The 12879-nt window shown below is 43.0% G+C and overlaps 1 protein-coding gene across 1 annotated transcript in view; it reads left to right on the forward strand.

The window, feature by feature from the left end:
* Positions 1–6140: 6140 nt before the first annotated feature.
* Positions 6141–12879, forward strand: part of SH2D4A (SH2 domain containing 4A) — a 60953-nt gene continuing 54214 nt past the window's right edge. The window contains exons 1-3 of the mRNA XM_077773122.1: positions 6141–6639; positions 9341–9552; positions 11178–11561. Coding sequence (XP_077629248.1) covers positions 11381–11561 — 181 coding nt within the window. The 5' untranslated portion in view covers positions 6141–6639; positions 9341–9552; positions 11178–11380. The remainder of the gene's footprint in view (positions 6640–9340; positions 9553–11177; positions 11562–12879) is intronic.

Genomic DNA, 12879 nt, shown 5'->3' on the forward strand with positions numbered 1-12879 from the left:
TTTTTGCCTCATTTTCTTTCAGCTGCAGAATGGAGTCCAGATAATGGCCAGATTCCTTCTAGTCCTAAACGTTATATGATTTATTGTCTTTTAATGAGAACATATAAAAATGTAGTGTTTAATCCTAACAGAGGTTGGCAAGTGTGGTTATATACACTCTATGTGGATACAAATTCCATAAGGGAAAGTCTGCCACCTTTCATATTTCTTTATTTGTATAGCATAATCTGTCATTTACTGGCCATAACTTTCCACTCTACTGGGTGCTGTACAAACTTCCTTGTCATTAAAATACTAACATGCCAATAAAAACCAACTTTCTGTCTCAAACTAAACAATGGCACTTACAACTGAGGCCATAAGCTGGCTCTTATTTAAACATACCCTTAGAGGAAGAGGCAAAGTGTGTTACCTTACACAACGGCAGAATGAACCCCAATTTCCAGTTAAAGAAAAGTCTTCAGGCAAACAGTGTAACAGAGGGAAATGGTTTGGTGGAGAGGGCAGGACTCGCTAGGGGGCAGAACTTCAGCTGCTTCCAGGAAAGACCATGATATGACTGAGAACATGTGGAGCCCTAGGTGTGAGGGGGGGCATCTTCGGCCTACAGAGGGAAGTGCTTTTCTCGGCAAGATCGCCTAGAGGGAACATCCAGGTTTCATAACCAGAAAGCAGTGAAAAGAAAGAAAGGAGTGAAAGTTAGATATATTGGGTCACCACAACCAGCCACACACTGTCACCTCTTGTATTGCATTTAAGTAGCAGGCTGGGTTTGGTGGAACATCCATTTCCAAACAAGGTTGTGGGACTTACGCTAAGACCAGAACCTAACAGATGAATATCTAGCTTCGTGTTTGTTTTAGTAAAGTCTAGGGGTTGCCATTACCACTCCTTCAAAATCCATAACCCATGAACTTTGTTTCTATATATTTTAGTGGTTCTCAACCTTGGCCACATATTAGGATCTCCTGGGATGCTTTAAAAAAAAAAAGTTAATATCTGTGTGTCATCCCATTTCATTCAAATAAGAACCCTTTGGGAGAGGGACAAAGGGACAAATATTAAATCTCTCTGAGTTATTTTGCTATGCGCTTGAGACTACTTCTGTGCTCACTGGTGCACTCTTATAAAATTAAAACGTATATATAAATATATATATATATATAAAATTAGAACTCTTATAAAATTTAAACAAAATTTGTGTACTTTTTGCAAAGACTGCAAGAAGAGGGAAGTTGGGAAAACAAAACTTGATTCTGAATCTGGTCCAAGGAAGAGATGAGACTTTGGCTTTGTTAGCATTAAGAGACCTACTCAGAAGTGCCTGGGAAGCTCCAGGGAGTGCTACAATACTAGGGAAATCTTTCTGTCCCTTTCTCAGAGCTTTGACCTGTACAAAAGCACTGGTTAACACAGGCTATTTGCGAGATGTCCCATATTACTTGGGGTAGAAGTTGTCTAATTCTACTCACAAGCCAGGTCAGTGGTTCCTCTGGGCCACAGGCTGCTTACCACTGCATTACAGAAATACAAGAAATGAAGAATGTCTCATCAGCAACCCAGAGCATGGATTTTGAGGAAACAAGCTCATAAAGGTAATTTAGGGAAAAATACTAAAATTAGAGTATTTCAAAGACGAATGCAAAGACCAATCATTTATCTTGATATTTGCAAAGATGAAAGAATAAAAGCTCACATAGAATCATAAAGGAATGAAACAGTTCAAAATCAAACCTAACCACTGGCCAAAAATTGAAATCATAGTACACCTTCAATCTCTTTTTGTTTTCGGGGGGTTATTGGGAGATGAATGATGACTTAACAGAGATTTATTTTGAGATTTGATCAGCTTTGAGTGAAATTGAAATGTTTTAGTCTTCTTTTACATCTACTTCATAGTCACTATGGGACAAATGCATAACTTCTTTAAGAATTAAAAATGTGCTTGGGGTTTCTCATGTTGATGATAAAATATTGACAGGAAAAAAATTATTGGTATTTATCATTTTTTTTTTTACAAAGAAAATACCTGAAAGGAACTTTCATTTCTATAGAACCTAAACACAAATTGACCTTTATTTAGGAAAAGCGAAAAGTCTCCGAGGGGCTCCTTATGCTTTGTAGTCTGCTTGGTGTCCCTCCAGTTGTATAGAGCCATGCACGTGGCTAAACACGACAGCTCCGGGTAGCAGGGCTCTTAAACAACATTCTAAATGGAATGCCATTTAATGTGCACTAAAATGTAGGCTATTTGTTTCATGGCATCTATTACTACAAATGGCACATTAAAAATGAGCATTTAGTAAACAGATATTTAGCTTTTCTCTTGCAATACTGCCCCTGGATGGGCATTGGGGCCCTCTTGAACACACGTGGTATTGATGTACATGGTACCTGTCTCCGACTGGCCAGTGGCCAGCCAGCAGTGGATATTCCATACCAGTCCGTCACCTAGGCCCAGTTGTCCAGACCTCCCATTTTATCAGAAGTGTTGCATCCGGGATCATGGAATGGGGAAACGCTTTCTATTAAGAGCACTGGCCCAAAGGGAGGGTAAAAGTAATTGAGTAATAGCATGAGTAAATAGCAGAACCACTTGATGTTTTTGAGAGCATCTGAAACATTTTAACTATCTGCTTTTGAAATTAAGGGAAAAATGTATTTTCTGTTTCAGATTATGCTAACTGAAAGAGAAAATACTGGGAGATGGAGAGAGGAAACAAAAAGGAAGGTGGTAGAGGATAAGGGAGACCAAGTGAAGAGGATGGAAAAAGAACTACAGATATAAGAGAAGGAAGATATTTACAAATACATAAAAGAGACACGTGACAAGACAGATGGAAGGGAAACAAGGAGAGAAAAAAGAAGAGATACCAGTCTCCACATTAAGTGAATGACTATAGTATTTGTGTACAGTCCACATTCATTTGGGGGTATCAGCATCCATTCAACTAGCGTGCACTGAATGTCTATTGTGTGCCTGGGTGTTAATGGACTCAAACTAGCATAGAATTAGCTCTTACTATCAAGACACTTATGATTTCAAAGAGACATAAAACATACACACAGCTACTGTACATGTCATTGCTACATCAAGGATGGCAGCAGGGGCCCTGGCTGTCTGCTCTCTGCAGTCCCCCATGGGGCCTGGAACTTAGGGAGTGTTCATTAACTGGTTCTTGGACGTGTTAAATGCTAACTTATGATACAAATGCTATAAACACAGAAGAAGCAGGGATTGCTTGGGAATAGGCTGAGGGGAGGCTCAATAGGAAAGGATTCCTAAGGATTGATGCTTGAAGAATAGGTAGGATTTTTAGAAGCCAAGTTATAGGGCAACACACTTTTATCAAAGGCTATACTGTGAAGCTGCAGAGCCTGAGTAGGTTTCAGAGCATGGAAAATGCCAGATTATCTGGATGCAGGGTTTGTATTAGGAAGATGATAAAGCTGAGGAAGATTAATTCTAGATTGTCCAGGTCTTTGAAAGTTGAAGAGGTTTAAGCTTAGTTATAGAAAAGAAGGAGGAGAGGGCAAAGAAGAATTTTTAGCAACCAAAATTGAAGAATTAGAGTTAATGTTTTAAAAAGATGAATTTGACAACTGCACTCAAATGTATGACCTGGAGCATCTGGAGCAGGGTTTATGATAGCATGATCTAGAACCTCATCTTTAATCCAATCACTTGGAGTGCTTACTCAAAAGGCATTTGCCTGGGCCTCACAGATGTTATATTCCCTAGCTCTGGGGTGAGGTCCTGGATCTGTATTTAAATAAGTTATCCAGTACATGAAACTTTCTGTATACAAAAGCTACCTAAAACTGGCTTAGAAACAAGACCAATGAGGAAGTATATTTGTTATCCATTGCTGTGTAACAAATTTTCTCAAACTTAGTAGCTTAATACAACACAAACTCTACCTCAGGGTCGTAGATCAGGAACTTGGGTGTGGCTTAATTAGGCGGTTTTGTGAATTTGCACTGAGGCTACAGGCTAATGCTGCAGTCACTGGAAGGCTTCACTAGGGCTGGAGGATCCACTTCCAAACTCATTGTGTGGCTGTTGCAGGAGTCCGCAGTTCCTCTCCTGTGGGCCTCTCCCAGGTTTGCTTATGATGTAGCAGTTGGCTTCCTTCAGAGTGAATGATCTGAGAGACACATACAAACCAAGACAAGCTACAAGGTCTTTTATTTTTAAACTCTTTTCTTTTTATTTATTTTAATTTCAACTTTTAGTTTTAAATGTTAAACCTACTACAGGCTGATCAAGAAAGATCAAATATGACTAAACATGAAATATTTGAAATTGGAAAATCTGGGCTTATAACTAACTACTAATCTTTAAGGTGCAAGAGTATTTCATGAAGATGTTATCCATTTCAAACATCGAATAAGATCTTCTCTCTCATTCATTTTAAGACCTGCAAAGACCATTTTGGTTCCAGGGATATATTCCTTTGGATTTTTCAAATAGTCCATCAGTTTCCTCTCCCCCAGATAACTCCTTTGTTTTTGTTAGCATTGGAATAATAAAATCCTGGTGCTTGTCCTGTTTTTCATTCAAAAGGGCCTTGGAGATTTGGATCAGTCTTGTGTTTCCCACTTTTCCCCACCATCTAGCACTGAGCACATTGATTTTTTTTTTTTTCATTTAAATTCAAGTTAGTTAACATGAAATGTAGTCTTGGTTTCAGGAGTAGAACCCAGCACATTTTTGAATAAAGATCTTCTTGCCTGCTTCAGCGTCTCCCATTTTGTTCACAGGGTCAGCAACTCTGCCCACTGCTTCCTCCCTGGAGAACATTGAGCAGTCAGTCACCCAGTTTGCTGCTGGGCCAGAACACGCACTGCAATTTTGAAGCTGGTGGTCCCACAGTAGTGCCTCAAAGACCTGCACTGGAGGCCCAGCCTGGCCACCACTTTCAAGGTCTTTTATAACCTAATCTCAGAAGTGACACTCTAGAAGGTGGGGATGGATCAATGAGGCTAACTTGGAGTCTAGGTACCGCAGAAGACAAAATCCACAGTCTAAATGTGAAGTTGTAACTTGAAATTATAGTACGTGATGTGAAATAAGTTAATGTGTTTGAACACCCACCAAACCTAGGAAATATTCTAATCGCTTTACATGTATTATTATCTCATTTAACCCTCTCAAGAATTTCATGAGGTAGTAGGCATTGCTATTATCCAGAAGGGAAAACTGAAGTCCAGAGGGGTTAATAACGAAGTGGGAGAGCTGTTACAAAGAAAGACTTGTTAGGACATGAAAAGAATTTGAGTGTGGGGGAAGATAATTGGCTGCTACCAGTGTTCTGTGGAAATCTTGCTGGCTGATGAACCACTCTTTATAGTTCTTCAACTGCTCAATCCATGAAGCGTTAGGATTCATTTTCAGCTGGACACAGCAGCTACCCAGGGGCAAATGACAATCCAGCCAAATGCACCCACGGGCCATTCATTTAATAAACAGTGGGAACCAAACCTAAACCAGAAATTCTCCTCTGATAGGATCCCTAGAATGGTTCCTAAATAGCTAGGTCTCAAGCACTGCCTCTGCCCCAAGGCTCTTTCTAACTTTGAGTATCTTCTGGAGGCTGGAGAGGTTCAGAATAAGAAAGGTTCATTTTTGAAGGAAGCAAATCAGATCTCTGAATTTATCAGGTAGTCTGTGGGCTACTGAATGCTCACTGTTTATTACATTTCTCCCCAACATGCGGAATCCGGAGTACCCCAAAGCAGGCTGTTTTTCTGCCCACATTCTGAATGTTCCCCCACAATGAAAAATGCCCTCCAACGTTTGTTCTCTGCTTCTGCTGAGCTTTCCTGCACTCAGTCAGCTCCTCCCTTCATGCACCACCCCAACCTGTTCTTGCTGCAATTCAGAAGATTCCTTTACCTTCTCTCCCTTTCTACAGATTTCTTTCATTTTTTACTCCGTCTCTGTTTGCAGTCTCTAACTTTCTAACCTTTCGCCTCCTCCATCCTGTCCTACAAAGCCACACCTGTACTGACAAAGTCCTGAAGTCTGATAAATTACTTAATATCAACAAAAGGTGGGGGGGGGAAAGGAAGCTCAGGAGCAAAGCCCGAGAGGTGAGCCGACTTGGCCTGCCAGGACTCTGTAACTGAGAAGGGGCTGCCCGCCTCCTCAGGCTCCACCTTGAAGGAAACCTTGAGCTCTGGAGTGAAGAAGGGGCCGGGCCCTTTGATATTAAGTTGTGCCGGTCCTGAGATGCCTCGAAAGGCCTTCACAGACTGCGGGTGGAGGGCGGTGGTCTTGCCGCCCCGGACCCCCTGCAGCTGGGGGCAGTGTGCGGCCAGGAGAGCGGGGCGGGGGGTGCAGCAGGCCGCAGGGCCTCGCCGAAGTCTGGCCCTGGAACGTCTCCAGGTGCCCGGGTGGGGCCGCGAGCGCCCAGTCAGTCACTCCGGCATGTGGGTCGCGGGTGGGGCGGCGCAGGCGGGCCGGGGCTGAGGGACACTGTTTGCCAACATCTCGGCCGGAGTGTTTGTCCAGCCGGCCTGTGCCGCTCTCAAGCGCCCCTGCTTTGCCCTCCCTTCTCCGACAGCTTCTGGCGGCCCAGCTGGACGTGGCGTCGCGCGGGTCGGTCCGCTAGAGGAGCGCAGAGCCCTGAGCCGGTAGGTGCCTGGGGTGGGGGGAGGGGGACCAGAAAGCGGAGGCCGGGAAGGCTGTGTGTGCGCGGTGGGGCGAAGGGCTCCGGAGGGAGCGTGGAAGGCGCGGCGCCGAGGCGGGCTGGNACGAGCGCTCGCGCACACGTGGGGTAGGGCCATGCGGACCTCCCTCGCCCCAGAGCTTCTGGGAGAGTCCCGGGAACCGGTTTCCCAGCGCGCCGGCACCCAGGGCTGCCCTCCCCGTGGGGTTCGCGCGCCGCGGGCGGGGCCGGCTTCAGGGCCCAGTGTCGCCGGTCGCCCGCTGGAAGGTAGACCCCGACCGTGGCCCCAGCCAACGACCTTCTTCGTCGTTACCTGCCCTGCCCACTCCTGTTCTTGGGGTTCGCGCGGGCACCTGGAGGGGGTGGGCGTGGAGTCGCCAGGAGAAGTCAAGTTTGTAGGTTTTCTCAGAGCTGTGTTTCCCTTCCCAAGGGTCACAGGGAAGAAGGAAGCATGGCACCCCTCTCTAAGCTTAGTCTTCCTCACCTCCTAAAAGGTTTTTGTTTTTCACGTAAACTCTACCCGCCCACCCAGCCCTCACCGAGTTGGGGCTCGAACTCACGCTGGGGAGATGAAAGGTCGCATGTTCTACTCACTAGGCCAGCCAGGCTCCCCTCGAAAGAGCTTTTGATCGCCTGCTTCATAGAGACAACTTGGAGCTTTTAAAAGTGAATAAATAAACCGAAGGCATTTGTGGGCATAGATTTGACACACGAGAGGAATTTTCTAGATAAATCTGTACGGTGATTTCAAATTTCTGAAGCGTATGTACAAAACTTACCAAATTGCTGTCACCTTTGGTAATTCATTTTATCCTAAAAAGTGCCTTTTTGTAGATAAACTTTATTAGGTAAAGTTGAATAAGATAACTGAAAGTCTGAAAACAGCTGGCTGTTTTAAAATAATTAGAATTCAAACTATGTTCTTAACATTAAAATTTTATGGTCCATATTACATTATTGTTATGATTTAGGCTTTACCTCGGGCTTCGCCCCACCCAAGGTCTCAGAGTCATTAAAAACGCAATTTTTATTTTGATGAACAGGGCTGTGGAAGATGTGAGAGTCAGGTCAAATCTATGGTATCCCGGAAAACTGATCCTATCACCCTTTAGAAATTTATTTTTGGAATAAATAGCAGATGTGGGGTTGTCATTTCTCTTTTTAAAGAAAACTGCTATACAGGAAGAAAACCAAGTTAGCTTAGCTTTTCTTTTTATTGGAGCTTGACTAGCTGGAAGTTTGCTGCATTCATTTGTTAGATGGGGAAAGTCATTTGAAGTTTGAATCAATGTCAGGGGTTGTCCTGTCAGGGAGTGAAAGTGGGAAAAACCCTGGTTAGTTAGTTTCCTCATTTCTATTTCCTCTACCCTGCTTCAGCTTGTCTCTGTGACTTCGCATGGACAATATGACATAGTCCTCAAATTACAAAGATGTGTAATACAGGCCCTCGTTTCATGGATGAGAAAACTCAGTAGCTGACATCTGAAAGTCATGCAGCTCTTGAAAAGCCCACGCTGGGGTTCTTGCTGGGTGTTCTGTGAGCACCCTGTGCAATGTGAGTTTTCCATCTGAAAGCACTGGGGAGGAAGGAGTTAATTCACACTGGTGGGAATCAACAGCCTTAAACTGCACGGCACGGGATTACTTCAGCTGTCTGGCCTCAAGACAGTTGTTAGCTGGGTCCCCAAGTATTCTCTGAGTACACAGGGAAGCCAGTGTCTTTGGTCAAGATCCAGTAGTCAAGTTTAATGCTAAAAATCCACATTTGCTAGAAAAGGCAAAACCATCCAAAACTAAAACTGAAAGAGCTTGACTATCTCATCACAGAGGTACAATGGAACTTTTCACACCTGTGAGAGGCTGTACCATTTGTGCTGCTCCTAGTGGTTGTGAGAGGGGAAACTGAGAACACTAAGCACCTGGTGAATAAAGCAGGTAAACAACATCCACACCTGGGCCGTCATGACAGCTCCTGGCTGCCCTTCCTGGTTGGAGGTCTTTTCAAAACCTGGCCTCCCCTCAGCTTAGCTACAGTTACCTGGATGAGGCTTCTGTCCCTGAGAAGTATTATGTGTCATACACCTTCAAGTCAACATTTATGTTGCTGGAAGAATTTGCTGGTCTTCATTCTGAAATTTCAAATGTGGTACCATACCCTGATGATGTGCTGATTCTGGGCTTACAAAGAAACTCTACTGTACTAGTGGAGCACAGTAGAGCTGACTCTGAGACGGACTGCTCAGCTCTGCCACTTTCTGTTTTCTTCATCTGTGAAATCGGAAGCGGGAGGGGCTGAACTCCAAAGGTAATTGTGAAAATCACGTAATAAGTTAATATATGTAAGGTGGTTAAGGTAGTGTCTGGCATAGTGTGGGTAAGCTCTTATTGTCAGGGGTACTCGGGGATGGGGAAAGAGGAACACTCTGAATTTGGCACTGTCAGGGTTTCGGTTTTTTGGCTTTACGCAGACCATCGCTGTTGCTAAGATTCACCCCATTCCAAATAGGAAACAGAACCCAAAACGTCAGGCTTCACTGGGTTCTTCCTTTTCTACATGTTTTATTTCTGTGAAAGTCAGTCACTGGAGTCGTGGAATGTGCCAACATCAGGATATTACTGGAATATCAAGGAGTCATTCACTTTTTTTTTTTACCACTTCATCTCAGAACACTGGAGTCAAGTGTGCTGGGGAACCAGATTCTTCCTGTGGTTCCTAGGAAGACAGAGCTCAGCCGCTGGCACCCTCTCTTTTAGTGTGGATTTAGTTGGTCCTGCCCCTCAAGAAGCTGTTAGGACCCAAAAGTCAGAAAAGCATCACAGGACGTCAGTTCTGTGGCTGTTCTAGCCATTGAGGATCATCTCAAAGCCAAATACAAAGGTAGGAAGGGAGCCTGGGAGGGACATGACTGCCTGAGTTAGAGTCAAACATTGCTTTTAATTCTTTTCAAAAATTTTCTCTTAATATTGTGTTCCGTTTGAGTTCCAGTAGTTGAATGCTGCAGGAGGTTATAGGATGCATTTAGTGAGAATAGTTATAGCCTCAGTAAAGGTCCCTGCAGCACGATGAATAGGGAGTGAATTTAACTGTGTGCTGTATATGCAGACATTCTGGGGTACCCCAACTGTTGAGCACTCTTGTGTCAAAAGACTGGTATAAATGAAAGAGCAGCTTTGAGGAAAGAGGAAGATGAGGGGGAGCAGAAGGGGACTCCCAAGGAGCTTTACTGGCTATGTGAGTGACAAGATGAAGGAATTCGGTAGGAGGAGGCATGGTATGCGTAATGAGTAATAATGGTCTGAAGTTTAAGAGTGTTCGAACTTAGTTTGAAGAAACAAGGTATTTGAGGGGCATGGCTACATGGTGAGATTATTGAGGCATTGTGAGCACCAAATTACTAGTCAACTTCTTAAACATAGGTGATCCTGAGAAGTCTCAGTAAGTAAGCTTTTTTGTGTATCCTATTCTATTGAAGAAAATGTCATAAAAACATCATCTGAGGTGCCTGGTTGTTTCAGTCTGTAGAGCGTGCCACTCACTCTTCATCTCAGGGTCGTGAGTTCGAGCCCCACATTGGGTGTGGAGCTACTTAAAATGAAAAAAAAAATCACCCAAATAGAAATGTGTAAATTGGATAAAACCTCAGTGGAATTGCCCCCCTTCCCCAATACAACCACTGCAAAACCACTTGTGAGTATGCCAGTCCCTGGCTTCTTGTTAAAGGAGCCCTCTAATAAAGTCTTTTGTAAAGCAGGGATCCTTTGTAAGGAACCCAGTTACGTCTTTATTCCCCCAGATTTTCCTGGTCTATAAATTTAAATTTTATTAAATTAGATGTGTGGAACAGGTACACCTAAAGCCTGGTGACCTTCCAGAATATACATAAATGTTTTCTCCTGTACATACAGTGTTTTTTATGGTTCCAGTAGGTTGTCTGGAAATCGCCTTGTCCTTTGAAATGAAAGTACATAATTTTGTTTATTTAGTGCTACTTTTAAGGGGAAATGGGAAAACTCATCGTGGTCTATTCTTTTTCCTTCCTTGAGCATGGCCCTGTTTTGGTTTGGTTTGGGGTGGGTAATTCTGTGAAATCTCAAAAACAGTGTTTTCTTTTGAAATAAGTTGTTTGGAGAGAACCTTTTAATTTCTTCCTGTGCCTTTTTTTCTTTTATTCTTTACTCAGCCATACAGTTGGTGGTTAGGCTCTGAGGTAATAATATGTTTGCTTAGTTGGGAGAAGGCCAAATCTCTGTTAATTTTTTTGTTTCCCTGAGATTGACCTGTAAAAAGTTAAGGTTTATTTTGGTTTTTTTGATAAAGTATCTTTGGAAATTATAGGATAAAGGTTACACAAACTCTTAACAACGTGTGCCTCAGCTTTTCTTTTCCTTTCACCTGAAATGAAAGGCGATACTGTATTTCCTCCAAGCTTAATTCATAAGCCTGCCCCTGCCTGGTGTCTGCAATTTTAATACTGCCTGCTTTTTGCTTGTTGCTCTTTGCAGGTTCACGAACAGAATTTTGGACAGAATATTTGGTGCCAGAAACCAAGAACCGGTCTGCTGAATTATTGTCCCCGTCGTTAGGATTGCTGTGAGTCTCTCAGGAGGTCTGTGGGTTCGCCCAGGTGCCAGCCCAGGGGAGGCACACCTGGAAGCCATTTTCAAGAACTTTTGCCACAGGTGTAAAAGACTCCAGACCTGCAAAGATGCTGAAACAGATACTATCGGAGATGTACATAGATCCTGATCTGCTGGCAGAGCTCAGCGAAGAACAGAAACAGATCCTGTTCTTCAAGATGAGGGAGGAACAGATCCGCCGATGGAAAGAAAGAGAAGCAGCAATGGAAAAAAAGGAGTCCTTGCCAGTGAAATCCAGACCAAAGAAAGGTAAACTTACTATGTCTCTTCCGTGAATGTGTTAGTATAGTGGCTCTCGGCTTGTTTTAACATTTCACACTAGTTAGAAGGAAGCCAGGTGCAAGTTCCAATTTGGTAGATAGACCCTAATTGTTATTGAAAATGTTATGGAGATAGTATACTTTATCAATCCGAAGTGTATACTTAACATGCATATACCCACATATGCACAGCAATTACCATGAACTTGTGTAGCTATAAGCAGATCTCTTATTTGAAACCAGTCTGACCTTAAGCTGAAGGAGAAAGTCACCTGTGCAGTTTGGTTTGGGAGTATTAAGGAAGACTTCTCTCCCACTTAGTCACTAGTGCCTAAGATTCTGCTACCAACATAGAGTCATAGTATCAGCAATTTTATAGCAATTACGTTTATATTTCTTAGACTAAGAGATTTTTCTCTGAGTTATCTTTAAAAAACAAAATGTAAATACTGCTGTAGGAAAAAAGTTATACTACACATTTTTAAAAGTAATCTCTATGCCCAACATGGGGCTCAAACTCATGACCCTGACATCAAGAGTCATAGGCTCTACCAACTGAGCCAACCAACCACCCCCCTACTGCATATTTTTTAATGAGAGTTAATTTTTCAGATGTACTTCTTCCTGATGCAAGGAGTCCCTGGTAGCTTGAGACAGCCTTTTGAGACCACAGGGCAAGAATTTTTTCCATCTCAAGACGTAAAGCACATATACACACAGACCTAGGAAAGCACACACTAACCACCTCTATTCTTCCTCCTCCCCTGACACAAATTCTGTCATGGATGAATACCTAAGCTGTTTTAAAAACATCAAGGTCATTCACAGAGGCATTCAAGACCAATTTCTCCTCATTTTTCATTAAGCCAGGAAAAATAAAATTTGATAAATTTTCAGAGTTTCAAAGATTGTGAAAATGAATCTCACTTGCATGCTGGTATATGCAGACTCAAAAAGAAAGTTTACTGACCTTACCTTACACTGCCTTTAATGAAAACTTTTCCAATTAAGCCTTTATTTCCTAAAAAAAATTTAATGTTTGTTTTTTTGAGAGAGAGAGAGAGACAGAGAGAGAGAGAGAAAACATGAGTGGGGGAGGGGCAAAGAGTGACAGAGACATAATCTGAAGCAGGCTCCTGGCTCTGAGCTGTCAGCACAGGGCCTGACACGGGGCTGGAACTCAGGGACCACAAGATCGTGACCTAAGCCAAAGTCAGACACTTAACCAACTGAGCCAACCAGGTGCCTCCCAATTAAGCCTTTCTACTAATATGAAAATAAATGAGTATCTTATTTATTATTGTTGT

This window comes from Crocuta crocuta, unplaced genomic scaffold, assembly GCF_008692635.1.
Source record: "Crocuta crocuta isolate KB4526 unplaced genomic scaffold, BGI_CrCroc_1.0 scaffold177, whole genome shotgun sequence".
Taxonomy (NCBI): Eukaryota; Metazoa; Chordata; class Mammalia; order Carnivora; family Hyaenidae; genus Crocuta; species Crocuta crocuta.